The sequence below is a fragment of the Megascapheus bottae genome, chromosome 6 (genome assembly GCF_031878675.1).
Source record: "Megascapheus bottae isolate mThoBot1 chromosome 6, mThoBot2.hap1, whole genome shotgun sequence".
NCBI classification, from domain to species: Eukaryota; Metazoa; Chordata; class Mammalia; order Rodentia; family Geomyidae; genus Megascapheus; species Megascapheus bottae.
This window is the reverse complement of record NC_143514.1, coordinates 5,278,107-5,304,185: the sequence shown is the minus strand read 5'-3', so window position 1 is coordinate 5,304,185 and position 26,079 is coordinate 5,278,107. Positions and strand designations below refer to the sequence as shown.

The 26,079-nt window shown below is 46.7% G+C and overlaps 1 protein-coding gene across 1 annotated transcript; it reads left to right on the top strand.

The window, feature by feature from the left end:
• The first annotated feature begins 19,227 nt into the window (after positions 1 to 19,227).
• On the top strand, positions 19,228 to 20,472 carry Gja8 (gap junction protein alpha 8). Its single transcript, XM_090333672.1, has one exon. The coding sequence runs from the start codon at positions 19,228 to 19,230 to the stop codon at positions 20,470 to 20,472; it is 1,245 nt and encodes a 414-aa protein (XP_090189798.1).
• The last annotated feature ends 5,607 nt before the right edge of the window (positions 20,473 to 26,079 follow it).

The following is a 26,079-nucleotide window of genomic DNA, read 5'->3' as shown; positions in this document are numbered from 1 at the left end:
TACCTTTCATCCAAGCTACTCAAGACACTGAGATCGAAGGGTCACAGTTCAGGCAGAAAAGTTCACACACACACACACACAGAGGCCGGGATTTGGCCTAGTGGTAGAGTGCTTGTCTAGCATGTACAAAGACCCGAGTTCGATTCCTCGGCACTACATACATAGAAAAAAAAGCTAGGAGTGGTGTTGTGGCTCAAGGGTAGAGCTCTAGCCTTGAGAAAAGTCCAAGAACAGTGCTCAGGCCCTTAGTTCAAGCTCCACAACTGGCAACACACACACACACACACACACACACACACACAAACCAGCAAGGGCTGGGAGTTTGGCCTAGTGGTAGAGTGCTTGCCTAGCCTACACGAAGACCCAGGTTGAATTTCTCAGTACTGCATGTATAGAAAAGGCTGAGGTGGTGCTGTGACTCAAGTGGCAGAGCTCTAGCCTTGAGGAAGCCCAAGGACAGTGCTCAGGCCCTGAGCTCAAGCCCCAGAACTGGCAAACAAACAATCAACAAAAAAAAAAAAACCAGCAGCAATGGAGGTATGGTTTCAGGGATAGAGTGGCAGCCTTGAGAGAAAAAGCCAAGTGATGTTGCAAGGTCCTGAGTTCGAGCCTCAGCACCATTACAAAATGCTCCTAATCATTCTTAACAGAATTTGGGAGGGGGTAGACATTCAGGTAGAAACGGTGCTGCCCCAGGCTTTACAAAGGGGAGATCTCATGCCTGGGTGGAGAATGGCCAGGAAGGCAGGAGAAGAGCAGACAGGCCCCCATTGGCCAGTCAGCGCATCACAGCGCTCAGGACCCCTGCGCAGGCCAGCTCTTCATTATCTGCACCTTTAGCACTGCTTCATGTCTCCTTCATGATGGCAAGACCAAATACACAATGAGTTAAACCTGGTCTAACTCATGGGACTCCCAGCCTGGTGTCTGGTACATGCACATCTGTTGACTAAAGAGGAGACAGAACACCTTAGGCTCATCAATCTAGTAAAATATTTTAATGGTGCTAATAACTATAGCTGGAAAATTAGTGGACTGCCAGAACAAACATCACAACATTTTCCAGGTCTAATGTCCATAAATACCCTCTCACATAATCCAACCTACTGCTTCCCAGACAATCAAAAAACCCAGACACTGAACTCTTTCCATTAAAAGCAGTCAGCATTGCTTCCCAATTGCAGGTCCCTGGAAGGATGGCACATTGTTAACTGCTGACAACTCGTTTCTCCAAATTAACCCTCATTCTTCCTGAAAGATTTGCAACAGGGCACCCTTGACTCATGCCTGTAATCTTAGCTACTCAGGAGGCTGAGATCTGAGAACTGCCATTCAAAGCCAGCCCGGGAAAGACAAATCCGATAGATTTTTTTTTCCAAATAATTGCCAAAATGCTGGAAATGGAGCTGTGGCTCAAGTGGTAGAGTATTAGCTTAAGGGGAAAAGCTAAGGGACAGTGCCTAGGCCCCGAGTTTAAGTCCCAGTATTGACACCAAAAAAGAAAAGACAGAAAAAATAGGAAGGAAGGAAGGAAGGAAGGAAGGAAGGAAGGAAGGAAGGAAGGAAGGAAGGAAGGAAGGAAGGAAGGAAGGAAGGAAGGAAGGAAGGATATATTTGTTTAAGAAAAGAAAGTTTGTAACACATTAAGAAATTTGACTTATTTAAGTGGAGATCTGGGCTAGTGCCTCACATCTGTTATCTTAGTTCTCAGGAGGTTGAGAAGTTTGTCCTTCAAAGCCAGATTAGGCAGACCAATCTGAGACTACTGCCAATTAATCAGGGGAAAAAATGGAAGTAGAGCTGTGGCTCAAGTATTAAAATGCCAGCCTTGAGCTAAAAAGCTAAGCAAGAGTGTAAAGCTCTGAGTTCAAGCCCCAGTACCTGCACACACACACACACACTCACACACACCACACACACACCACACACTCACACACTCACACACACACACCACACACACACACCACACACACACTCACACACACTCACACACACACCACACACACTCACACACACACTCACACACACCACACACACACACACCACACACTCACACACTCACACACACACACACCACACACACACCACACACTCACACACACCACACACACACACCACACACACACACACCACACACACACACACCACACACTCACACACTCACACACACACACCACACACACACCACACACACACACCACACACACACTCACACACACACCACACACCACACACACTCTTAACACACACACACACCACACACACACTCTCACACACACACACACCACACACACACCACACACACACACACCACACTCACACCACACACACTCACACACACACTCACACACACTCACACACACACCACACACTCACACACACACTCACACACACACTCACACACACACCACACACTCACACACACACACTCACACACACTCACACACACACTCACACACACACCACACACCACACACACTCTTACACACACACTCACACACACACACTCACACACTCACACTCACACACACTCACACACACACCACACACACACTCACACACACACCACACACACACTCACACACACACCACACACACTCTTACACACACACACTCACACACTCACACATACACACTCACACACACACACACTCACACACACACACCACACACACACACACACTCACACATACACACGGCCCAGGAGGACTAGAACTCATAGATATTATAAAACTTGTAGAAAATTTGAGAGATGGTTCTAAATTGCGCTGATTTTTCTTTCACTTATTTATTTATTTGTCAGTTGTTAGGCTACCACCCTACCCCTTGAGCCACAGCCACACTTCTGGTTTTCTAGTGGTTAATTAGAGATAAGAGTCTCACGGTCTTTAGTGCCTGGGCTGGCTTTGAACCATGATCTTCTGATCTCAGCCTCCTAAGTAGCTAGGATTGCAGGTCTGAGCCACAGCACCTGGCTCACTTTTTTATTCTTTTCTTGTTGGAAACTAAAATTAAACAGTCAGAGACACACTATAGAAGTGCTAGGCTATAGGGCCGGGAGTTTGACCTAGTGGTAAAGTGCTTGCCTAGCATGCAAGAAGATCCAGGTTCGATTCCTCGGTACCACATACAGAGAAAAAGCCAGAAGTGGTGCTGAGGCTCAAGTGGTAGAGCTCTAGCCTTGAGAAAGTGCAAGGACAGTGCTCAGGCCCTGAGCTCAAGCCCAGGACTGGCCAAAAAATAAAGTGCTGAGCTACTCTATTCCCAGCCTTGCCTCTGACTGACTGCAGCTGTGCCAAGACAGCCACTGCAGGACCCAGATCTGCTCGTGTGTGTGTGTGTGTGTGTGTGTGTGTGTGTGTGTGTGTGTGTGTGTGTGTGTGTGTGTATTGGGTCTTGAACCCAGAGCCACCGTGCTGCCCCTGAGGAGAAGCCTGGAGTCCCTGTGCCTGCAGCGTATGCTAGGGGTTTCTGGTCATTCTGGGGACCCAAACCTCTACCCACACTGCCCCTGGCAACAGAGGCTATCAAACCTGCCTCTGGTTTGCAGGCTGGTAAGTCAAATTCACGCCATCTCAGCCAGGACATAAATGATGAGCCATCATTTTCCTAATCAATAAGGCTCCCAAGAATTTCTGTCTCCTGACCAGCCTGTCCAGGTGACCAGACTCCACCATCATGTGACCCCACCATCACGAGATCCTACCTGTCCCTCTGCCCCTGGAACAGTCCAGGGCACAGGATGAGAGGAAATGGAGGCAGGTGTGGGAGAAGAAGGGAAGGTGGCAGAGAATCAGGCTCTACAGTTTGGTGATTTGAACTTGGAGGATTGGTGGGAGATAGGCAAAACACTTCAGTGCTGAGAAAGACTTCTGAGTAGGCAGCAAAGGCAGAGGAGGAAAGCAGGGTGGGGGGACTCCCTCTGGGGTGCCTCGCTCCACCACCATGGAGGTAGGATCATTCAATAGGAGAGGACGCAGGAAGCTCCTCCTGGGAAGTAAATGCGATTATAGAACAGAATGCACCCCAACCTAGTATACTGCTGGTGGGAATGTAAACTAGAGCAGCCTGGTCCAGCCATACCACGCTTGGATAGCTATCCAAAAGATTACAAGCCACTTGCACAGCCATGCTCAGTGCGACACCATTGGCCAGAACCAAGTTATGGAAATAGCTCAGAGGCCCTCTAATGGATGAGTGGATCGAGAAAAACAAAATGAAATTTTTGCTCATCCATCAGGAAGAATAATATTATGCCATTTGCAAGGCAAACGGATGGAATGGAACAATTATGTTATATGAGGTCAGCCAGCTCAGAGAGATACCGCATACATGTTTTCTTTCATATATATAAATTATATCCAAATTATAAGCATTTATGACAACATATACAGGATCATATACAGATAAACACAACGCATTGGTTAAACAATGGTACAGACGAGAGAGAGAGAGAGAGAGAGAGAGAGAGAGAGAGAGAGAGAGAGAGAGAGAGAGAGAGAGAGAGAGAGAGAGAGAGAGAGAGAGAGAGAGAGAGAGAGAGAGAGAGAGAGAGAGAGTGAGAGAGCGCCAGCCCACTAAGGCTGGAACTGTTTTGTCAGGGTGGGAGGATGGACATGAAAGGGGGAACAGACAAATGGAAGAGGAAGGGTAGGTGACTGAAGTCATCCCACCCATATGTGAAAAAGGAACCAGGTAACTTGAGGGGATGGGAGAAGTTGGGAGAAATAGGAAAAATGAGGGAAGGGGAGACATTGATCAAAATACTTGGGATTTAAGCCTGGTGCAGGGCTCATGCCTGTCATCCTAGCTACTCAAGAGGCTGAGATCTGAGGATCATGGTTCAAAGCCAGCCCTGGCACAAAAGGACCTGAGACTCTTATCTCCAATTAATCACTGGAAAACCGGAAGTGGTGCCATGGCTTAAGGAGTAGGGTGGTATCTTGAGCTAAAGAGTTCAGGAACAGCACCTAGAGTTTAAGCCCACAACCAACCAACCAAAAAAAAACCCAAAAACTTGGGACTCATAAACTGACATGTTGAATTGAAACCCCTCTGTCCAATCACTTAAAGACTATGGAAGACAATTAACACACTAACAGGAATCCCTAATCAAAACCCAGCTCAGCCTCTCCTTCCCCACCCTGATCCAATGCACATCTGTCCGGGTGCTTCTGAAGAGTTCACTCCACACTCCATTCAAGCCTTAGGTGGGGCTACAAGGAGGAAGCGAGAGGCAGCACTGCCCCCCAGTGGTGCAAGGCAGACTTCGGCGATGGTGGGGCCGCTTTGCTGGACTGCCAAGGCACAATCGTGAACCAGCGTTGGAGTGGAAATTCAATCCTCAGACCCACTGGGCATCCAAAAGGGACTCTCCAGTCTTTCACCTTCCCAGCCACCTTTCAGGCAGATCATTTAGAACGGTTTTGATTGTTTTTGGTGTGTACTAGTGCAAAGACTTGAATTCAGAGCCTGAGCACTAACTCGGAGCCTGGGCACTGTCTCTTATGTTGTTTTTTTGGTTTGGTTTGGTTTTTGTTTTTTGCCAACCCTGGGCTTGAAATCAGGGCCTGGGAATTTTCCCTGAACTTCTTTTGCTCAAGGCTAGCACTCTACCATTTGAGCCACAGCATCAGGCTTTTTGCTGGTCAATTAGAGATAAGAGTCTCATAGACTTCTCTGTCTGGACTAGCTTTGAGCTGTGATCCACAGATCTCAGCCTCCTGAGTAGCTAGGATTACGGGAGTGATCACCCTGGCTCCTAGAGACCTTTTAATGACGGGGGTGGAGGAGAAGGGATAGTTCCGTAACTCCGCAGATCAGAGCTCAAGTTGCATCCTTGGCTGGGCACCCGTGGCTCACACCTGTTATCCTTGCTACTCAGGAGGCTGAGATCTGAGGATAGCGGTCAACGCCATCCTAGGTACAAAAGTCCATGAGACTCTTATCTCCAATTAACCACCAGAAAGCTGGAAATGGTGCTGTGGCTCAATGTGGCAAAGCACCAGCCTTGAGCTGAAGAGTTAAAGACAACACCCAGGCCCAGAGTTCAAGCCCCACAACCAACAACAACAACAACAACAACCAAGTTGTGTCCTTGTTTCCATTTTGGTTCACTTTGCCAATTTGCAACGGAGTGATTTTCATCCTCCTTAAATCAAATAATAAATAAATAGATCTCTTGGGCACTGTGGCTCATGCCTATAACCCTAGCTACTTAGGAAGCTGAGATCTGAGAATTACTATTGGAAGCCAGCACAGGAAGGAAAGTCCCAGACTCTTATTTCCAATTAACTACCAAAAGGTGGAAATGGAGGTGTGGCTCAAATGGTAGAGCACCAGCCTTAAGCAAAGAAGTTAAGGGACAGGGTCTAGGCCCTAAAATCAATCCCAGTACTGGCACAAAAAGGAAGGAAGGAAGGAAGGAAGGAAGGAAGGAAGGAAGGAAGGAAGGAAGGAAGGAAGGAAGGAAGGAAGGAAGGTTGGTTAATTCAGAGACCCCCCCCCCCTCTCAACCAGGACTAGGCTGAGTAGAGAAGGCAGTGAAAGAATTCTGTTGACTGATACAGGTCTGGGCCTTTAGTTCAAAAGCCAAAAGAGACAAGAGTGGAAGTCTGGTGCCCACTGAGCGGTGAAGAGTCCCCTTTCTGTGCTGTCTCTCTGGACTGTGGGTGGCTCTGTCCCCACCCAGGGGCTGCCCTCCCCTCAGTTCCACGTCAAGGAAGTGGGAGGCTGGTAGACACTCCACGTGGGCAGGCATAGCTGAGCAGCCATACTCACAAACACAGAGCCTAGACTGAGGACCCGGCTGCTGCCGAAGGCAGAAGGCAGAAGTGAGAGAGGCGGAGGAAGCCAGGAGCCAGCCTGTTTCCATAGATACGGATTTCAGTTGCATTTTATGACAGCTGTGCCAAGCTGCCTGGAGAGGCATTGTTCAGATGCCTGGGGACCCACACAGAAGGAATATGCAGTAAGAAGCATTTTTTTTTTAATCCACATCATTTCCTTTCCAGTTTCAGACCAAGAGCCCCATAGGCCTTTGCCCTTTCTGGCAGTCTTTAAACTAGGCGCAATCTGAGCAGTGCCCCCCGAAAATCACAACATGGATCTGGGTACTGGTGGCTCACACTTGTAATCCTAGCTACTCAGGAGGCTGAGCACTGAGGACCAAGGTTCAACACCAGTCCAGGTAAGAAAGTCTATGATACTTTATCCCCAGTGAACCAGTAAAATGCCAAAAATGGAGCTGTGGCTCAAGTGGTACAGTGGTAACCTGCCCTGAGTTCAAGTACCAGCAGACACACACACACACACACACACACACACACACACACACACACACACGCTCCTATTTGCCAAACTTTCATAAAATAAACATGACTAAGAAGCATTCCCTGCCCTCATAAATCTCATAGACTGGTGAGAGAGACAGACATAAATAAATCACTGGAAAACAACAACAATAACAACTAGATAGAGTCAGGGGAGAATTCCTGGAGAAAATGAAATCCAAATTGAGCCGTAACCAATGAATCAGAGTTGGGAAGGGGAAGCTCAGTGGATGACAGCAGAGGCTAAGAGCAAGCATGGAGGCTAGAAAGAGAGAAGATGATGGGGTAAGGATCTCTGAGAACCAGGTCGGGGACAAGATGCAGGAAGAAGCAGTGCTTGGGCATCAGAGAACTCCAGGTACCATGCTAAGGAGAACTCCAGGCTCCAACAGGGCACTGGTGGCTCTTGCCTGTTATGTTTGCTACTCAGCTGACTGTGTTGATGGCGCCATCTTGTGGTAGAATTGCAGCATGACCCCCACCCCACCAAGGTTATTTCTGAATAACATTTAGTTCTAAAAATCTGTAGTCACCTATTTAAACCACAATATAGTTCAGCAAAAGAATGATTATATGACTATTGAATCTATATCACATGCCAAGAACCGGAGAGATGAACAGATCAATCTAGTTGTTTGGAATCTCTGTGAGCTGGGGACCATACAGGGCTTCCGTGGAAGCTCTGGCTGGCTGGGCAGTTTTGACTCAGAAGTTTTCCTGTTCCTGCTTCAGGATCCATGGCCTTCAACTTCAATCTGGACTGATTCAACTTTATTTGAATCGAATGGTAAATGACTAAAAGAGAAGCAAGGTATTCTGATTTGCTTATTTCTGCCAGTCCTAAGTCTTGAACTCAGGGCCTAGGTGCATGCCCTTAGCATTTTGCTCCAAGCTGGCACTCTACCACTTGAGCCACAGCTCTCTTTTTTGCTTTTTTGGGGAAAGGGGGATAACTAATTGGAGATAAGACTCTCACAGACTTTTCTGCCCATTAGCTTTAAGCCAGAATCCTCAATCTCAGCCTCCTGAGTAGCTAGGATTACAGATGTGAGCCACTGGTGCCTGGTGAGAAGCAAGCTTTTTTAAAAAAAAATATTAGAGCAACTGACCCAAACTAAATCTAATCTCGTTGTCATCGAAGCAAGCCAACCAAACAGACTTGAGGCTAGTAACAGGAAAAATACTTAGGAATTTGAGCATGAAACCAGTCAGATAACTACTTAAGCAATGAGGTAGATTTTTTGGTTTGGTTTGATTTGGGGTTTTTGGTAGAAAATATGCCCCTTTGGTAGAAAATAGGCCGGGAGTTTGGCCTAGTGGTAGAGTGCTTGCCTATAAGGCACAAAAACCCGGGTTTGATTCCTTGGTACCACATACATAGAAAAAAAAAAGCCAGAAGTGGTGCTGTGGCTCAGGTGGTAGAGTTCTAGCCTTGAGAAAACTCAAGGACAGTGCTCAGGCCCTGAGCTGAAGGCCCAGGATTGGGAAAAAAAAAAAGTTTGAATCATAGTTTGAAAATTATACTTTATGCAACTTTAGGAGTCACATCTGCTACTCTCTTGCTACAAAGCTCCTTGTATATTTGTTTGTATTGGTTTCCTATTGCTACTGCAATAGTTATCATAAACTTAAAAATCTAAAACATTACACATTGCCTGGGTGGTGGTGGGTTATGCCTACCAACGTAGCCACTGAGGAGGCTGAGACCTGAGGGTGTGGTTCAAAACCAGCCCAGGCAGAACTACGTATGAGACTCATATCATTAATTAACCAGCCAAAAACCAGACATGAGGGTGAGGCTCAAGTGGCAGAGGACCAGCCTTGAGCAAAAACAGTTAAGCAAGAGTGCAAGGCTCTAAGATCAAGCCTTAGTCCTGGCATAGGAAAAATAAAAATAAAGAGATAAGTTGATCTGTGCTGCTAAAGTTGCCAAGATGAAAGTGAAAAGAGAATTAATATGCAATTTCTTGGTCTCATTTCTATTTACATGCATAAAAAGGGGTTGAGATGGTCCCACAGAAAACTCCAACACAGTCTCACTTGGGATAGCAAAGGATGAAGAAAATAAAAAGAAACCTTTACATTCTACCCTGCATAAGTTCTATATTATTTCATTTGTTTTCGTGGTACAAATATTTGTGCCTTATGTTTGTCTTTTTTGCAAATGTAAGTATGTGCAGACCAAATACAAGTGTGTGCAGACTGGATTCCCCTTTAGTTATCTAGAGAATGTTCACAGCTATGCTGATTTTTTTTTCAGAACAACAACCCAAAACAACTGAACACTTTTCAAGTGCTAACTGGTGATCACAAAGACAGGAGACCCCAGTGCCCTGAGGGTCAGCACTGTAGACTGGACTTCCATAATCAAAGGAGACAGCATGGGCAGCCAGAGAAAACACAGGCTTTGGAGGCAGGCAGAGATTCTTCCAGACCTGGACCTCCTCTTTCTGTCTGTGACTGGAAGCAAATTGCTTAAATCCCTGAGTCTCCATTTTAAAAAGAAATGGAGCTAAAAGTGCCTACCCTCTGCCATGCACGTGCTGCATGGATTCCAATGGTTCAGGTTGAGGGAGAAAGGCAGAAACACAAAGGTTCTGGCTATCGAGGTCAAAACAATGAACAATTCCAGTAGCTGAAACTCCCTGCAATCTAGTTGCAGGCATTTGCCTTGTATTGGAATCACCTGCAGGGTTTGTGAAAATGCCTGGATGATTTCTATCTTGAGGTTTTCATTCAGTCCTGGGGTGGGCATTGGAAATTTACACTTGTCACAAGCCCCTGGGTGATGGCGAAAGCAGCTGGTGAGAGGAGCTGCTCAGAGATGCATCCATGAGAATGGATCTCAGAGAATCCTCCATGGATGGGGTGCTTCTCCTCACACTTCCCCAGACCCCAAGAATGCCACAGACACTCCCTCATCTGTGTCCTGTTCAATTTCTGACACCTGGCTAATTCTGCCCAAAGTAAGTGAGCCCAAGGACTTGGAATGGTTCAGGTGAAGAATTGGATGTAAAAGTGAGAGCCAGCCAGGCCTGGGCCAGGCCTGCTGTGTGCTGGGCAGAAGGACAGGAAGTGTGCCCCTTTCTGCATAAGCAGATTGGGAAAGATAACTTTGTTAGCAGAAGGCTGGGCCGAGGGGCCTCGCTCTATAGAATGGACACAATCTGCTCTCATGCATGAGCCGCTCTGCATAATGGAAAGCCTGGCCTTGCTCTGACAACTCGTCTGGGTTGAAAATCCTCTCACCAGTGAGGTGCCTCCAATTCCCCCTCCAGACCCCCCCCCCCCGCCCCTCAGGGCACCCGAACCCTTGAACTCATGGTAAAAAAGAATCTGTGGCTCCCCACCGAATCAGCCAGGGAGGAGGGAGACAGAAATGTGACTTCTCCTCTAGTTCTCTCCAGATGGACCAACAAGAAAATGTTCTCCTCCCCAAGCTGGCAAAGCAAAGGGATCCCCGGATTTCTCCCTAAAAATGGCCATGCTAGAGGGTGTGTACAGGGGGAGTACTAGTTGGGCTTGAACTCAGGGCCAGAGCATTGTCCTTTAGTTTTGTCACTTAAGGCTACCACTTGAGCCACACTACCACTTTTAGATTTTTGCTAGCTAATTGGAGTTAAAAGTCTGTCAGGGCTGGGAGTTTGTGCTAGCGGTTGGTGCTTGCATGCATGCATGAAGACCTGAGTTCAAGTCCTCGGTACCACATACATAGAAAAAAGCCAGAAATGGTGCTGTGGCTCAAGTGGTAGAGCTCTAGCCTTGAGAAAGCCCAAGGACAGTGCTCAGGCCCTGAGTTCCAGGCCCAGGACTGGCTAAAACAAAAACCAAAAAAAAAAGTCTTTATTGTTATAAAGGTAATGTAGAGAGGGGTTTCAGTTACCTAAGTCTGGTAATAAGTACATTTGTTTTTTGGACAGTGTCACCTCTTTCCTCACTCCTCATTCCCTTCCCTCTCATTTCCCACCTCTAGTTGTATAGTAGTGTCTAATGAGTATCACGGCTATATTTGTTCACCCCTTGTCCCTCCATTTCTGTGCCCCACTCCCAAAAATATACCAATGAACAAACAAGACAAAAGGAAAAGAAAACCAGAAGAGCAAAATGGGCGGGGTGGGGAGGGGTCTGGAGGAACTCTCTTGTTTCCATTTCCTGGGGTTCATTTTGGTAAATATTATTTTATATGATCAGATGCACACGTGCATTGTGTCTTTTTAAAGATAGATATTGCTCAACTAGAGGTTTCAAGACACAAGCACATGCCCCCAGTGGAAACCAGCCTGGTTTGAGAGGGGCCAACCAACCACTGTCAGGGGTTTTCTCTCACTAGCCAGCTCTTGCAGGGCACACATCCAGTGACAGTACACTTAACACAGAGACCAAAGAATCATGAGTTTGAGCCAGGTGCAAGGGGCTCATGCTTGTAATCCTAGCTATCCAGGAGGCTGAGATCTCAGGATCATGGTTTGAAGCCAGTCTGGACAGACAAATCTAAGAAACTCTTATCTCCCATCAACTACCAAAAAAAAAACCCCAAAAAACCAGAAGTGGAGCTGTGGCTCAAGCACTAGAGCACTAGCTGTGAGTGCAAAAGCTAAACAAGAATACAGGGTCATGAGATCAAGCCCCGGTATTGGCACACACGTCACACTACATGTGCACACGCACCTCACACACCCCACACACACATAGACACACACACATACACACACACCACATACACACACACACACACACACTATCATGAGTTTGAGGCCAAACTGGACTCCCTAGTGAGATCTTGTGTAAGAATAAAAAGAAACCCCAAAATATTCTCCGATGATGAGGAAAGGCGGCTCTGGGCTGCTGTCACCAGGGATGGTGTCCGGTGGCCCAAGTCCATCGTCCCTCCCAAATCGGCCCTCCCACCCTCCCTCAGAGCCCCACACAGCGCTCCCATTCTCTCCCTCCTATTGTGTCCCTCACATCCCTCCCTTCATAAAAGCTGTCTGGCTGGGAGCTTAACATCTTGCTGGTCAGTAAAACCTCCCCATCAAGGCCCATCCAGTCATATCTGCTCAGTCGTGCAGCAAGGGAGGGCAGGGTGGAGAAGTGGGAGGTGGGCTTTTATTTTAGATGTCAAAGGAAAGTCACCAACATTGGCATTTTGCTGCTGAGTGCCAAGAGAGAAAGGCAACACCTGTTTCTCCGTGGGACCCTGTTCATACTGGCAAGTTTTCCTTGGGTGGTACCAGGTTCTGGCTGTCCTCACTAAACGAAAAGCGGAAGGAGGGAGGGATGGAGGGAGGAAGGGATTTCCTTTGAAAGAAAATAAATTTCCACTAAGGTTGACTTAGATTAGGAAAGCTTGATTCTAACTCTGAAAGCCCTCTTGGAGTTGACTGTAGTTGGTAGAGGCTTGGAAGAAAGGAGGATACCAGAAAATGGGGGTTTAGATAGAAGAGACTTGACTTCTTATGGTGGGTTTTTTTCCTTTCGCTTTTCTTTTCTTTCTTTCTTTCTTTTTTGGTAATAGGATTTGAACTCAGGACCTCAGCCTCTTGCTTGGCTTTTTCATTCATGGCTGGTGCTCTACCACTTGAGCCATACTCCACTTGCAGGTTTCTGCTGGTTTCTTGGAGATAAGAATCTCACAGACTTTTCTGCCTGGGCTAACTTCAAACTATTATCCTTGGATCTCAGGTTTCTGAGTACATAGGATTACTGGCATAAGCCACCAGCACCTCGTCTTTGCAATTTTCAGAATGAATTAACAAGTTCCAGGAATCCAGAAGGCCTTCAACCAAGTATTCCATTTGTGAATGAGTTTTGTTTCTCTTTTACTCAGACTCCGCAATCAGAATTAAAAGTGGTCATTGTTGATTGCTGTGTGTATAGGAGGATTTGTCCACTGTGTTTCCAACATGAAATCATTTAATGGAGCACAGGAATGAATCAGGCCCAGGCTCAGAAACCCTTTCTGGGAGTTTCAATTCTGTTGTCTGTTTGAGAGCAGCCGGTTAATAGCTTCACTGAAAACAAGAATGTTAGTACATTTATGACTGTATTACAAACCACAGTGGTAGATGGTCCTCTATGGCTTGGAAAAATTTGTGAACATGGATATGTATGCAATATTTTGGGCTGTCCTCAAAGCCAGGACAAGACAAGGCTCCACTTGCCTGTAAATGCACCTGGGCTTGGAGCTGGAAAACCAGGTCTCACGTTCCACTCTGTATGCTCTTCTAGCTGAATCTTATTTATCTTGGGAATCTTATTTACTCTCCAGTGTTTCCTCCCTAGAAATGGTGCCTCAGAAGGCCTCATTCCCTAGATCTCAAAAACGTGACTGGAAATGTCAGTTCTAGCTCAAGACTGAGTTTTCAGCTGCTGTGATGACAATAATAATAATTAATAATAATAATAGACCATGAAGTAAATAATGTTGAACATTTTTCATCAAGTTAAATATGCTCCGTGTCAAGACTTCTGTCTTTTGGTCTATAATCATGTCTTTTTTGATTTCATGCTATGAAAAACATCCCTTTATGCCAGGCACTGGTGGCTCACATCTGTAATCCTAGCTACACAGGAGGCTAAGGTCTGAAGATCTTGATTTTAAGTCAGCCCATGTGGGAAAGTCTATGAGACTCTTCTCGCCAATGAACCAGCAAAAATACAGACGTGGATGTGTGACTCAAGTGGTAGAGCACCAGCCTTGAGTAAGAATGCTCAGGGACAGTGCCCAAGCCCTAAGAGCTTCCCCCCCCACAAAAATCCCTTTTGGCCAGTCCCAGGGCTTAAACTCAGGGCGTAAGCATTATCCTTGGGCTTCCTCAAGGCTAGCACTCTACCCTTGAGCCAAAGCACCACTTCCAGCTCAGTAGGTGGGACTGAGGAATTGAACCCAGGGCTTTGTGCATGCTAGGCAGGTACTCTACTGCTAGGCCATGCTCCAAGCCCCCCACAAAAATCCCTTTTTAGGAAAGAATGGTGACAACCAACTGTAGTCATTTAGTGATTTCCTAAGTTTCTTATTTTTATGTCTTTGTTCGGCAAAATACAGACTGACCAGCATTATTTTTAGTTTCCTTATTTTCTTGGGAAGTACTCTAGTCTGTTGATTCCAATGCCAGATGACTGGGCAGCTCAGAGGTGACTCTGAGGCTTGAGACGAGGCACACAGAAGCTCAGTGAGTACTGGAGGACTATGTCCTAGTAGCCACTCAAGTTCTTGTCATCTTCCTCCTGTGCAGCGTTCCCAGAATGCGGAAAGCCCTGGCTTAAATGCTTAAATTCCATCAGTATGCTTTCTATCTGGACTAGGTCTGCTCACTTGTTTTTATTTTTATTTTAACTAGTTGAATAATGTGCTCACTAAATGTATACTAACAACATAAAACAGAATTATCCCTACGAAGAAAGGTTCTTCCTTCGGTTTAGATTTCATGTGTACCAATGGATTCTCTTGCTCAGCTGATTTGACTTCCTTCAACTTTCCCTTGTGTGTGTGTACAGAAACCTGAACTCTAGGTTTCAAGTCCTTACTTGACTTGTGTACTCAAGGCTGGCACTCTGCCATTTGAGCCACACCTCCACCACTAGCTTTTTGCTTGTTAATTGGGGTCTTGGATTTGTTGGCCCCAGATAGCTTTAAGCCCTGATCCCCAGATCTCAGCCTCCTGAGTAGCTAAAATGACAAGTGTGAGTCAGTGCTCAGCTTAAATTTTCATTGAAAATCAAGAACCAAGCAGGAAATTAGACACCAATAGTTCACACTAGCTACTCAGAAGGCTGAGATCTGAGGTCATTGGTTCAAAGCCAGCCTGGGCAGGAAAGTCTATGAGACTCTTATCTCTAATAAACTATCCCCCAAAAGCCTGAAGTGGAGCTGTGGCTCAGATGGTAGTGTGCTAGTTGGGATAGCATCCAGACTCTGAGTTAAAGTCCCAGAACCAGCATGCATGTGCGTTCACATGAACACACACACACACACACACACACACACACACACACACACACACGAATCAGGCAGGGGCTGGACTTCAGCATTTGCCTAACATGTGCAAGGTCCATTAATTCCATCATTACCATTGAAAAATTAAAAGGCAGGCGCTCAAGATGTTTTCCCTTAGCTCTTCTTGACTTCCTCCCCTGTAGTTATTCTGTTGTATTACCCTGACATTGGAAAGCTTATGCCCTTAATTATCCCCTTCAATTATCACAAGATAATTTGTAATTAGGAAAAAATAGCACTGATGGCTCATACCTGTAATCTTAGCTGTACAGGGGGCTGAGATTTGAGGATTATATTCAAAGCTATCTTGGAAAGACAAATCTAAGGAATCTGTATCTCCAAAAAAACCAGAAAAAGGCTAAAAGTGGAGCTGTCTCCCAAGTGGTAGTGAGCCAGCCTTGAGGAGGACAGTCAAGTGAAAATGCTAGATTTTGAGGGCAAACACCAGTATCAACATACACACACACCACCTCCGCCACCAAAAACTCTTAAGACTGGTGCAGGTAGGACATGCCTATAATCCTAGCCATTCAGAAGTCTAAGATCTGAGGAGTGCTGTTCAAAGTCAGCTTGGGCAGGAAAGTCTATGAGATTCTTATTAACCAACAGAAAGATGGAAGTAGAGCTGTGGCTCAAATGGTAGGGCACTAGCTTTGAGCAAAACAGCTCAGGGACAGCACCCAGGCCCTGAACCTATGCCCCAGTACCAACACACACATACACACACACACACACACACACACACACACACACACACACATGCACGTGCGCGCACACACACACACACAGTAGACTACTGGAAGGACATACTTTCTCTTGGCTTTCATGTGGAAGTTGTTAATGAGACTGTCAGTGTCATAAATGTGTATTGTGGCATTCATATGACAAGACTCATTGTTCTTCCCATTTATATTTTTCATCTTACACAAAATAAGCCTTTTGTCCAAAACAGCTTGTTTGAGATGAGCTGGCTACCTGATACTTAGTATTTCTCTGAAAGTTACTCTCATAGAGCCAAAGGGAGAAAACTAGGTTTAGGGAACTGAGCAGCTTGGGGATTTTGTCGTTGTTGTTGTTCTATTTTGTTTGCATGTGTATATGCCAGCATTGGGGCATGAACTCAGGGCCTCGTGCTCTCATCTGGGTATTTTGCTTAAGGCTGAAGTTCTACCACTTGTGCTACACTTTCACTTCTGGCAATTTGGTGGTTACTTGGTAAGAGTCTCACAGACTTTCCTGCCTACTGGTTTTGAACATCAATCCTCAAATCTCAGCGTCCTGATTAGCTAAGATTATAGGCATGAGGTATGAACGCCCAGCCCAAAGCTTACACTCATTATTACCTAATTATTAACTCTGACGTCTATGGAAATCTCACACAGTGAAGCATTTTATTCTATGGTATGGTGGCTCATGAAAGATAAAACCAGAATAGTTCCTATAAAGGATTTCTAGATTTCAACCTTGAGAACAGAAAACATATATTAAGAGTACAGAAGTTCTCAAATTGTATGACTCTGATCACAGGCAGTATTTCTTTTCTTTTTTTTTTTTGTCAGTCATGGGGCCTGGGCACCGTCCCCGAGTTCTTCAGCTCAAGGCTAGTGCTCTACCACCTGAGCCACAATACTACTTCCAGTTTTCTGGCAGTTAATTGGAGATAAGGGTCTCAGGGACTTATGTGCCCAAGCTGGCTTTGAACCATCATCCTTAGATCTCAGCCTCCTGAGTAGCTAGGATTACAGGCCTGAGCCACCGGCGCCCAGTGTACTTTAGCTTTTTTGTTGAAGACTAGAGCTCTACCACTTAATCAGCACCCCCACTTCTGGGTGCTTTTTTTTTCGGGGGGGGGTGTTGATTGGGATAAGTCTCATGGACTTTCCTGTCTGAGCTGGCTTTGAAGCACAGTCCTCAGATCTTAGCTTCTTGAGTGCTAGGATAAAAGGTGTGAGCCACTGGTGCACAGCTACAGGCAGTATTTCTTAACTACTGGTGTAGGGAAAAGAACCCAGCCTTTAGAATCAGGCACAGTACTTCTGGTTGATTGCGGTCCATTCTTAGACTATCTAGTTGCTCAAAACATCAGTTTTCTCATTTTGGAATCAAGTTAGTAAATCCTTAAGCACCTCTTGTCTATCCCTCAAAACGTACTCAAAAAATAAGAGCGGGATGCCAGTAACTCATACCTGTAGTCCTAATTATTCAAGAGGGTCCAGGTTGAAAGCTAGTGCAAACAGAAAAGTCCAAGAGGCTCTTACCTCCAATTAAATAGCAAAAAGCTGAAAATGGAGGTTTGGCTGAAGTGGCAGAGCATCAGCGTTGAGTGAAACTAAGAGTTCAAGATCTGAGTTCAAGTCCCAGTACCAGCAAAGAGAATGAGAGGGAGAGATGCAGGGGGTCTCTTCCATATTCCAAACATTCAAACATACAATTACTACATATTCCAAAATAGTCAAGATTAAAATAGCTAGTCAATTCATACATAGAAAAAGAATTTGGGGGAGCTGAAGGTGTGGCCTAGTGGTAGAGTGCTTGCCTAGCATATATGAAGAAGCCCTGGGTTTGATTCCTCCATATCACATACACACAAAAAGCCAGAAGTGGTGGTGTGGTTCAAGTGGTAGAACACTAGCCTTGAGACAAACCCAAGGTCAAGCTGCAGGACAAGAAAGAAAGAAAGGAAAAAAGAAAGAAAGAAAGAAAGAAAGAAAGAAAGAAAGAAAGAAAGAAAGAAAAGAAAAGAGAAAGATAGTGAAAAAGATAAGGGATGATGCCCAGGCTATGAACTCAATCCCCAAGATTGGTATGGACACATACACACACACACACACACACACACACACAAAAAAAAAAAACTGGGAGTAAAGCCATGGCTCAAGTGGTAGAACGCCAGCCTCAGTCCAAGAGGGACAGGCCCTGAATTCAAATCCCAGTCCCAGCAACCAAAAGAAAAAAAAATGAATGGAGCCTGCTGGGTGGCTCACACCTGTAATCCTAGCTCCTAGCTACTCAGGAAGCTGAGATATGAGGATCAAGGTTCAAAGCCAGCCTGGGCACAAAAGAACCTGAGACTCTTATCTCCAATTAACCTCTAGAAAAGGTGAAGTGGGGCTTGGCTTGAGGGTAGGGTGGTAGCCTTGGGCAGAAGAGCTCAGGGACAATGCCCAGGCCCAGGGGTAGGGTGGTAGCCTTGAGCGATAGAGCTCAGGGACAGCGTTCCGGCCAAGTTCAAGGCCCATGACCCCCCCACACACACACAACACAAAATGAATGAAAAGATATACCTAATTCAAGTTACCAAGGAAGCTAATGGAGGCAGATTGCGTGCATGCGCGCGCGTGTGTGTGTGTGTGTCTGTGTGTGTGTGTGTGTGTGTGTGGCGTGGGATTTAAACTCAAGGCCTGATGCTGTCCCAGGGCTTTTTTTGATCAAGGCTAATGCCACAGCTCTACTCCCAGCTTTTTTTTTGGGGGGGGAGAGGGATGGTTAATTGGAGATAAGAGCTCATAGATTTTGCTGCCCAGGCTGGCTTTGAACAGCAATTCTCAGATCTTAGCCTCCTGCTCAGCCAGGATTAGAGGTGTGAGCTATCAGAGCCTGGCCAAGGGGCAGATTCTTTTGTGTGTCTTCTGTCCCCAGAACTAGTCTGCACAAAGAAAAGAAGTCTCTTGACACAATGATGGCTGCGGTCATTGAGAAAGAAAGAAAATTAAAGGCTAGGGGTTGGAGAAGTGGCTCATTTGGGAGAGGGCCAGTCGAGGACCTAGAGAGAAAACAAACAAACAAACAACATGCCAGGAAACCCCCGCAATTGGTGTGTGCAGGTCTACTCAACATCTGCTGTCTCCTCCCTTCCCCTCCCTCCCCCTTCCCTCGCCATCCTCCCGCAGGGGTGGCGCCATGGGCGACTGGAGCTTCCTGGGGAACATCCTGGAGGAGGTGAACGAGCACTCGACGGTGATCGGGCGCGTGTGGCTCACGGTGCTCTTCATCTTCCGCATCCTCATCCTGGGCACGGCGGCCGAGTTCGTGTGGGGCGACGAGCAGTCGGACTTCGTGTGCAACACGCAGCAGCCGGGCTGCGAGAACGTGTGCTACGACCAGGCCTTCCCCATCTCGCACATCCGCCTGTGGGTGCTGCAGATCATCTTCGTGTCCACGCCCTCGCTCGTGTACGTGGGCCACGCCGTGCACCACGTGCGCATGGAGGAGAAGCGCCGGGAGCGCGAGGAGGAGCCGTGCGCGCGCGCGGGCGCCGAGGCGGAGCAGGCCAGCATCCGCAAGAGCAGCAGCAGCAGCAGGGCCACCAAGAAGTTCCGGCTGGAGGGCACGCTGCTGCGCACCTACGCGTGCCACATCGTCTTCAAGACCCTCTTCGAGGTGGGCTTCGTCGTGGGCCACTACTTCCTCTACGGCTTCCGCATCCCGCCGCTCTACCGCTGCAGCCGCTGGCCCTGCCCCAACGTGGTGGACTGCTTCGTGTCCCGGCCCACCGAGAAGACCATCTTCATCCTCTTCATGCTCTCCGTGGCCTTCGTGTCGCTCTTCCTCAACGTCCTGGAGATGAGCCACTTGGGCCTGAAGGGCCTCCGCTCCGCCTTCAAGCGGCCGGCCGGGCAGCCGCCCCCCGGCGACCTCCCCGAGAAGCCCCTGCACTCCATCGCCGTCTCCTCCATCCAGAAGGCCAAGGGCTACCAGCTGCTGGAGGAGGAGAAGATCGTCTCGCACTACTTCCCCCTCTCCGAGGTGGGCGTGGTGGACGCCGGCCCGCTGTCCGCCAAGCCCTTCGCTGCTCCGTTCGAGGGCGCCCTGGCCGACGCGCCCCGGGCCTACCCGGAGACCCTGCCTTCCTACGCCCAGGTGGGCGCCCCGGACGGGCCGGGCGAGGAGCCGCCCGCCGACCCGGCCGAGCCCGAGAAGACCCCCGAGGGGCCCGAGCCGGCGGGAGGGCCCGAGGGGGACGAGGCCGAGCCGCCGGGCGTGGCCAAACAGGAGCTGCCGGCCCAGACCCTCTCCAGACCCGGGCTCCCGGCCGAGAAGGCCCCCTCGCTTTGCCCGGAGCTGACCGCCGACGACAGCAGGCCTCTGAGCAGGCTGAGCAAAGCCAGCAGCAGCCGCGCCAGGTCGGACGACCTAACGGTGTGAAGCGGCTCGGCGCCGGGCAGCGGTGACGCCGGGAGGTGCCCGCCGGCCTCCCGGGATTCTTCCCCAGCCCTCCGCCCGCCGCACCCCGTCGCGCCCCGCCCCTCCTCGCCCTCCTCGCCCCGTCCCATCACCGTGCGTGCTAAGAAGTCCCTCTGTAAACGGCCCCCAAAGTACAGCCATTGTCCAATAGAGGTTTCCGCTCCGGTGTTGACTGTCCTGTTTCTCTACCCCAGCAGCTGTGGGTAGATTTCATTTGTATCCCCGTTTCTCCATGGAGACCCCACAGAACGGTGGTTACCTCACAGCTTTTCTTTTCTTTTTTTTTTATGTCCTGTCTCAAGCTCGCACCCAGCAGACTCCATCCATGTGACCACATATCAGGGCTGTCAACCCCGAATGGCAGCTTGGTGCTGGTGGCTCACACTTCTAATCCTGGGTAACTGGGAGGCTGAGATCGAAGGATGGAGATTGGAAGCCAGTCTGTTTTCTTTCCAAAGGACTCTCTCCAGTTAACGATACCGAAGCTGGACTGGAGGCATGGATCAAGAGATAGCGTCAGTCACGAGTAGTGAGCACCAGAAGCCCAGGCATGAGGCCCTGCTGCTGGCTGGCACACACACACACACACACACACACACACACACACACCATATATATATAATATATATATATATATATTATATATATATATATATATATACTACAGGATCCAGGCAAATGATCTCAATTGCTAACATGGGCCTGTTGTAATTCCCTGGAAGGAGATGGGGCCCTGTAAAATCCAGTGTTACCTGACTATCTGATTTTTCAGGAAAAGCCAGAACCAAGCATTGGTGGCTCCTAACTGTAATCTGAGCTACTCAGGAAGCTAAAATCTGAGTATCGATGGTTCAAAGCCATCCCGGGCAGACAAAATAAATCGCGAAAGTCAGAAATGGAACTGTGGCTCCAGTGGGGCAGTGCCAGCCTTGAATGGAAAAAACCAACCAAGAGCACAAAGCCGGGGGTTAAAGCCCCTGCACGAGAGAGAGAGAGAGAGAGAGAGAGAGAGAGAGAGAGAGAGAGAGAGAGAGAGAGAGAGAGAGAGAGAGACTAGAAATTGGGACTTTTAATTGAGATTTCCAAAAATATTCATGTTGGTAACCAAATAACTGTGTCCAAGCCAAATTTAACCTATGGGGCACCAATCTGTAACCTCAGCCCAACAGTCCTTTAGAATTTGTCCAATTATTTGTGGTCTCAACTTGTTTTTGTGGCTTCCAAAACTCATTTCACTGCTCTGGAATGTTTACTTTAAATTGTCAGTCCAAACGTCTGACCATTTTGGGGGGATCACTGTAGCCCCTGGGGTCTGAAGCAACGACATGCTTTCTGTTAGAAGGAATTCTTCCCTGGGCACCATCAGAGAAAGCCAGCAAGATGCCAGATGAAATGCTCTGGCAGTGTGATCACAATTTTTTTTCCCATAAAGCAACAAAGATCTTTTTTTTTCTTTTTTCCTTTTTAAATTCTCCTCTTCCAATATGAGTACTTAACTGTTATTACCTTTAATCCGAAGCTGGGAACGAGCTTGAGGAGATCTGCTCAAGGCCCGTAGTGAAGACTGTCAGCTCCTAGGCCTGGGTCCGGCCTAGGGTGACTACCCAAAGAGCCCTCCAGCCAGGTGCCGGTGGCTCATGCCTATAATCCTAGCTACACAGGAAGTAGATCGGAGATCACATCTTGAAACCAGTGAGGCAGACAGACCCTATCTCCGGATGAGATTGTGAGGCTCTGAGTTCAAGTCCCAGTACAGGCACCAAAAGCAAACAAACATGAGAAACTAAAAAGAGCCACTATAGGATACTAAAAGGGAGCCTCGTACTCTGATAAATGGATGCTAAAGCATTCAAGCACCAGACAGGGTCAAGCTTTATCCCTGAAAGATATATAGAAGCTAAAAGACTCAAGAGAAATCCCATAAGTCTTCTAGCTTGTACCCCCCTCAAACCAGCATGTTTCAAACATAAAGCCAGTCAAGGGACAACTTTAAATTCAAGTACATGTCTCATGTGGGGCAATTTTATCCAAAGCCAATCAATTTTCAGATGAGAAAGTAATAACTAAGATAATTCATCTAAAACAAAACCATGCCAAAATTGTGGACTGACATGCCAGGAATAGGAGAGTAAGAACCTAGACTAGAGACCAGTAGATCCCCCTACCAAAGGGATCTTGTGTCCTGCCTTCTCCCCTGCCAACACCACCCCAGAGTTTAGAAGTCATTTTCACTCCCTTGTTACTGTTAACACAGTCATTCCAAAGCAAGCCTCTCCAAAGCAAGCCAAACTATCCCTCATTACAATTAGTATTCTCATTCTAAAACAAAAGGACCTAAAAATTGTTTCCTCTAATATGAGGCTGTTTGAGGCTGTTCACTCCTGCGGAATGATATTTAAAAGAGAAAACCTGTAGACCTCCTAGTCTGGAGGTTGAGATCTGAAGGTCATGGCTCAAACTCAACCCATGTTGACAAATCCATGAGATTCTGATCTTCAGTTAACAAGCAAAAAAGCTGGAAGTGGAGCTATGACTCAAGTAAGTGGTAGAGCACAATTCTTGAGAAGAACAAAAGCCAAGTGAGAATGCTAAACCCTGAGTTCAAGCCCCAGTACCAGAAAAGGAATGAATGAATGAATGAATGAATGAAAGCCTCAAATGCATTTTGCCTAAGATAAACCAAAATAACAAATGTTGAGTAGTAGGATGTATTAAGATCTGGTCAGTTGAAATAAGGAGACATTTATCTTAAAGACATGTGACTTTCTGGATAAGGCTTGAATCTCACCCTTGCAGGGAGTTTTTATTCAAACACAGACTTTGTGTGTGTGGTTTGAGAAGTAACTACATTTCCAAAAGGAGAACCAAAAAGCTACAGTTTTAAGAAAGTGTTCATGACCAGTACCAGAAAAGTATTTATCTCCATTTATATAAGGAAGAAAGAAAAATAGAAAGGAAGGAAGGAAGACATCCTGATTTAACTGTCTGTGGGTTTGTTTGGAGCCACAGAGCTGCAGCTAAGAGCTGTTCGTTTCTTGGCATCCACTGGAAAATAACTGAATTAGCTTTTTTTTTCCCAAAGCAGCTCCCGTCTTCAATGCTTATGCCTGCTCTGCCTGCATAGAAATTTCCATTTTCCCCCGTGATTCTTCCCCATAAAAACAGGAAGCTGCTGAATGTCAGTAGGTCACCTTGGCTATCAGTCTGTTACTCAAGCTCAAGTTGTAGAGCATCATCCCTGAACAAAACAAAAGGAAAGAAAGAAGGAAGGAAGGAAAAAGACAAAAAGGAAAAAAAATAGGCAAGAGTTATAGGCCCTAAGTTCAAGTACTGGCACAAAAAGCAAGAGGGAATCTATTTTGGAAGAAATAAACCTAGGCATCAAGTGACTGGTGCTCTTTCTAAGTCTGCCATGTCGTATCTGTGCTTTCTGTCTACAACCTAGACATGGCATTTACCACCTAGCCACCTCTACGGGAATGAGTTGCCCCCTACACTTGGAATCTGCCAAATGGTGCCTACTTCCTGAGAGATTCCTCCAACTGCAGCTATGCCTGGCAGTTACCTGGCCTGGCAGTTACCTGGCAAGAATTTTTCAATGTTAGTATATACTCTGAAGACACAACAAAATCTTGATCCATATATTTATTAGGAACTTTCATCAACCACATGAAATGACTGGGGATGGGGTACCCATACCTAAAGCCCATCATCCTAGCTACTCAGGAGACTGAGATCTGAGAACCACAGTTCAAAGCCAGCCCAGGCAGACAAATATGAGAGACTCATCTCCAGTTAACAAAGAAACTGTAAGAAGTGGAACTGTGGTTCAAGTGGTAGAGCATCAGCCTAGAGAGAAAAAGCTAAGCAAGAAAGGAGGCCCTGAGTTCGAGCCTCAAGTATCAGCATTTAAAAAAAATCAATTTCAGGCTTGGAAATGTCATCCCTAACCTAATTTCTGGGTCATTGCAGAAAGACCTCTCTGCTTCTCACCATGACTTAACAGAGGAAGTACCCATATCACAGTGGGTAACTTCTTGCAAGTCCCTAAAGAACACATAAAGAGAAGTAGCCACCCCTGGGACAGTCTCTCACTCAAGGCAGGAGAGAGTTCATGGCCACTGAAAAAACTTTCTCCTAGAACTTGTCAGCCCATACCTCATGGAAGGCCAAGGGCGAGAACAACACACACCACTGCTCCATCCAGCATTAGGCACGTATGATGTAAGAATAGGTCCAGGACACACAACAGCATCTCCCTTCCCACTCCTCCAAATCCTCTCCCCTCCCCCTGCACCTTCTTCCCTTGACCCTGATGAGCCTTCTATGCATATCATAGTACAAATTATTGAAAACCCAAATTAGCAAAGTCTAGATGAAAGAGGGTAGGAGAAAGTTTGGATGGAAAAGGCTTGAGTTCAAATGAGACATGGAAGATGTAGCAAGTGTATGCCTGGCAGTCATTGTGAATAGATGGAGAGGATTTCCCTTATTGTAGTTACATTATTAACACTAAATATGGACATGGGAGAAGGAGAAGAAAAGGAAAGGAAATTTGAGGTTCACAGTTGGATAAGAGGCCACACCTGTAATCTTAGTTACTCAGGATGCTGAGATCTGAGGGTTGAGGTTTGAAGCCAGCCTTGGGCAGAGAAATCCAAAAGATTCTTACCTTTAATTAACCATCAGAAATGCTGGAAGTGGAGGTATGGCTTAAGTGGTAAAGTGCTAGCCTTGAGCAAATAAAGCCTAAGTATGAGGCCCCAAGTTCAAGACCCAGTCCCAGCACCAAAACAAAGTGCTAAAGATCCTCCAAATAGAATGGACTCACTATAGATGCCAGCATCAAAGCCCGCCCTAAGTTCCCCCAGAGCAGTCTAGAATGCTTCAGTATCCCCCAGAGTTACCTAGAGAGAAAAGCAAATCGTTCCATTGCCTTGTCTGTATCTGCATTTTGTTTTCCATCTGTGAAAAAGGATACTAAAAGTTGAACAAAGAAACAACAACCTTCACAAGCATCCTGGGCAAATCTGCTAAAAGAGGCATTGGTAGACTATCAGACCTGTTTTCTTCAACCCTCTCCATACTGTATCAGACTAATAATCACTGTTAGACTGTTATGAAACAAATAAAAACTAACTTTTCACCATTCTTGTTGTTTTTTTTCTTGATTTATCAGCAGAACGAGGTAATGAAAAACCTGTCTCAGTCTCTAGATGTTCTTCTTTTGGGGATGAGGACCTTAGAGGGGACAGAAGTGGAATAATGATGAACCTTGAACAATGAACTCTCTGTAGGATAAAGAAGTCCTAGCTAGAGGCTGGTAGCTCACGTCTGTAATTCTAGCTACTTAGAAAGCTAAGATCAGAGGGTTTCAGTTTAAAACCAGTCTGGGGAAGGAAAGTCTATAAAACTATTATCTACAATTAACCAGAAAAAAAGGCCTGAAGTGAGCTGTGACTCAAGTCTAGAGCATCATCCTTGAGTAAAAAGGCCAAGTAAGATCGTGAGCCCTGAGTTCAAGCCCCAGTACCAGCAAGAAATAAATAAATAAATGAAAGCTTAAAT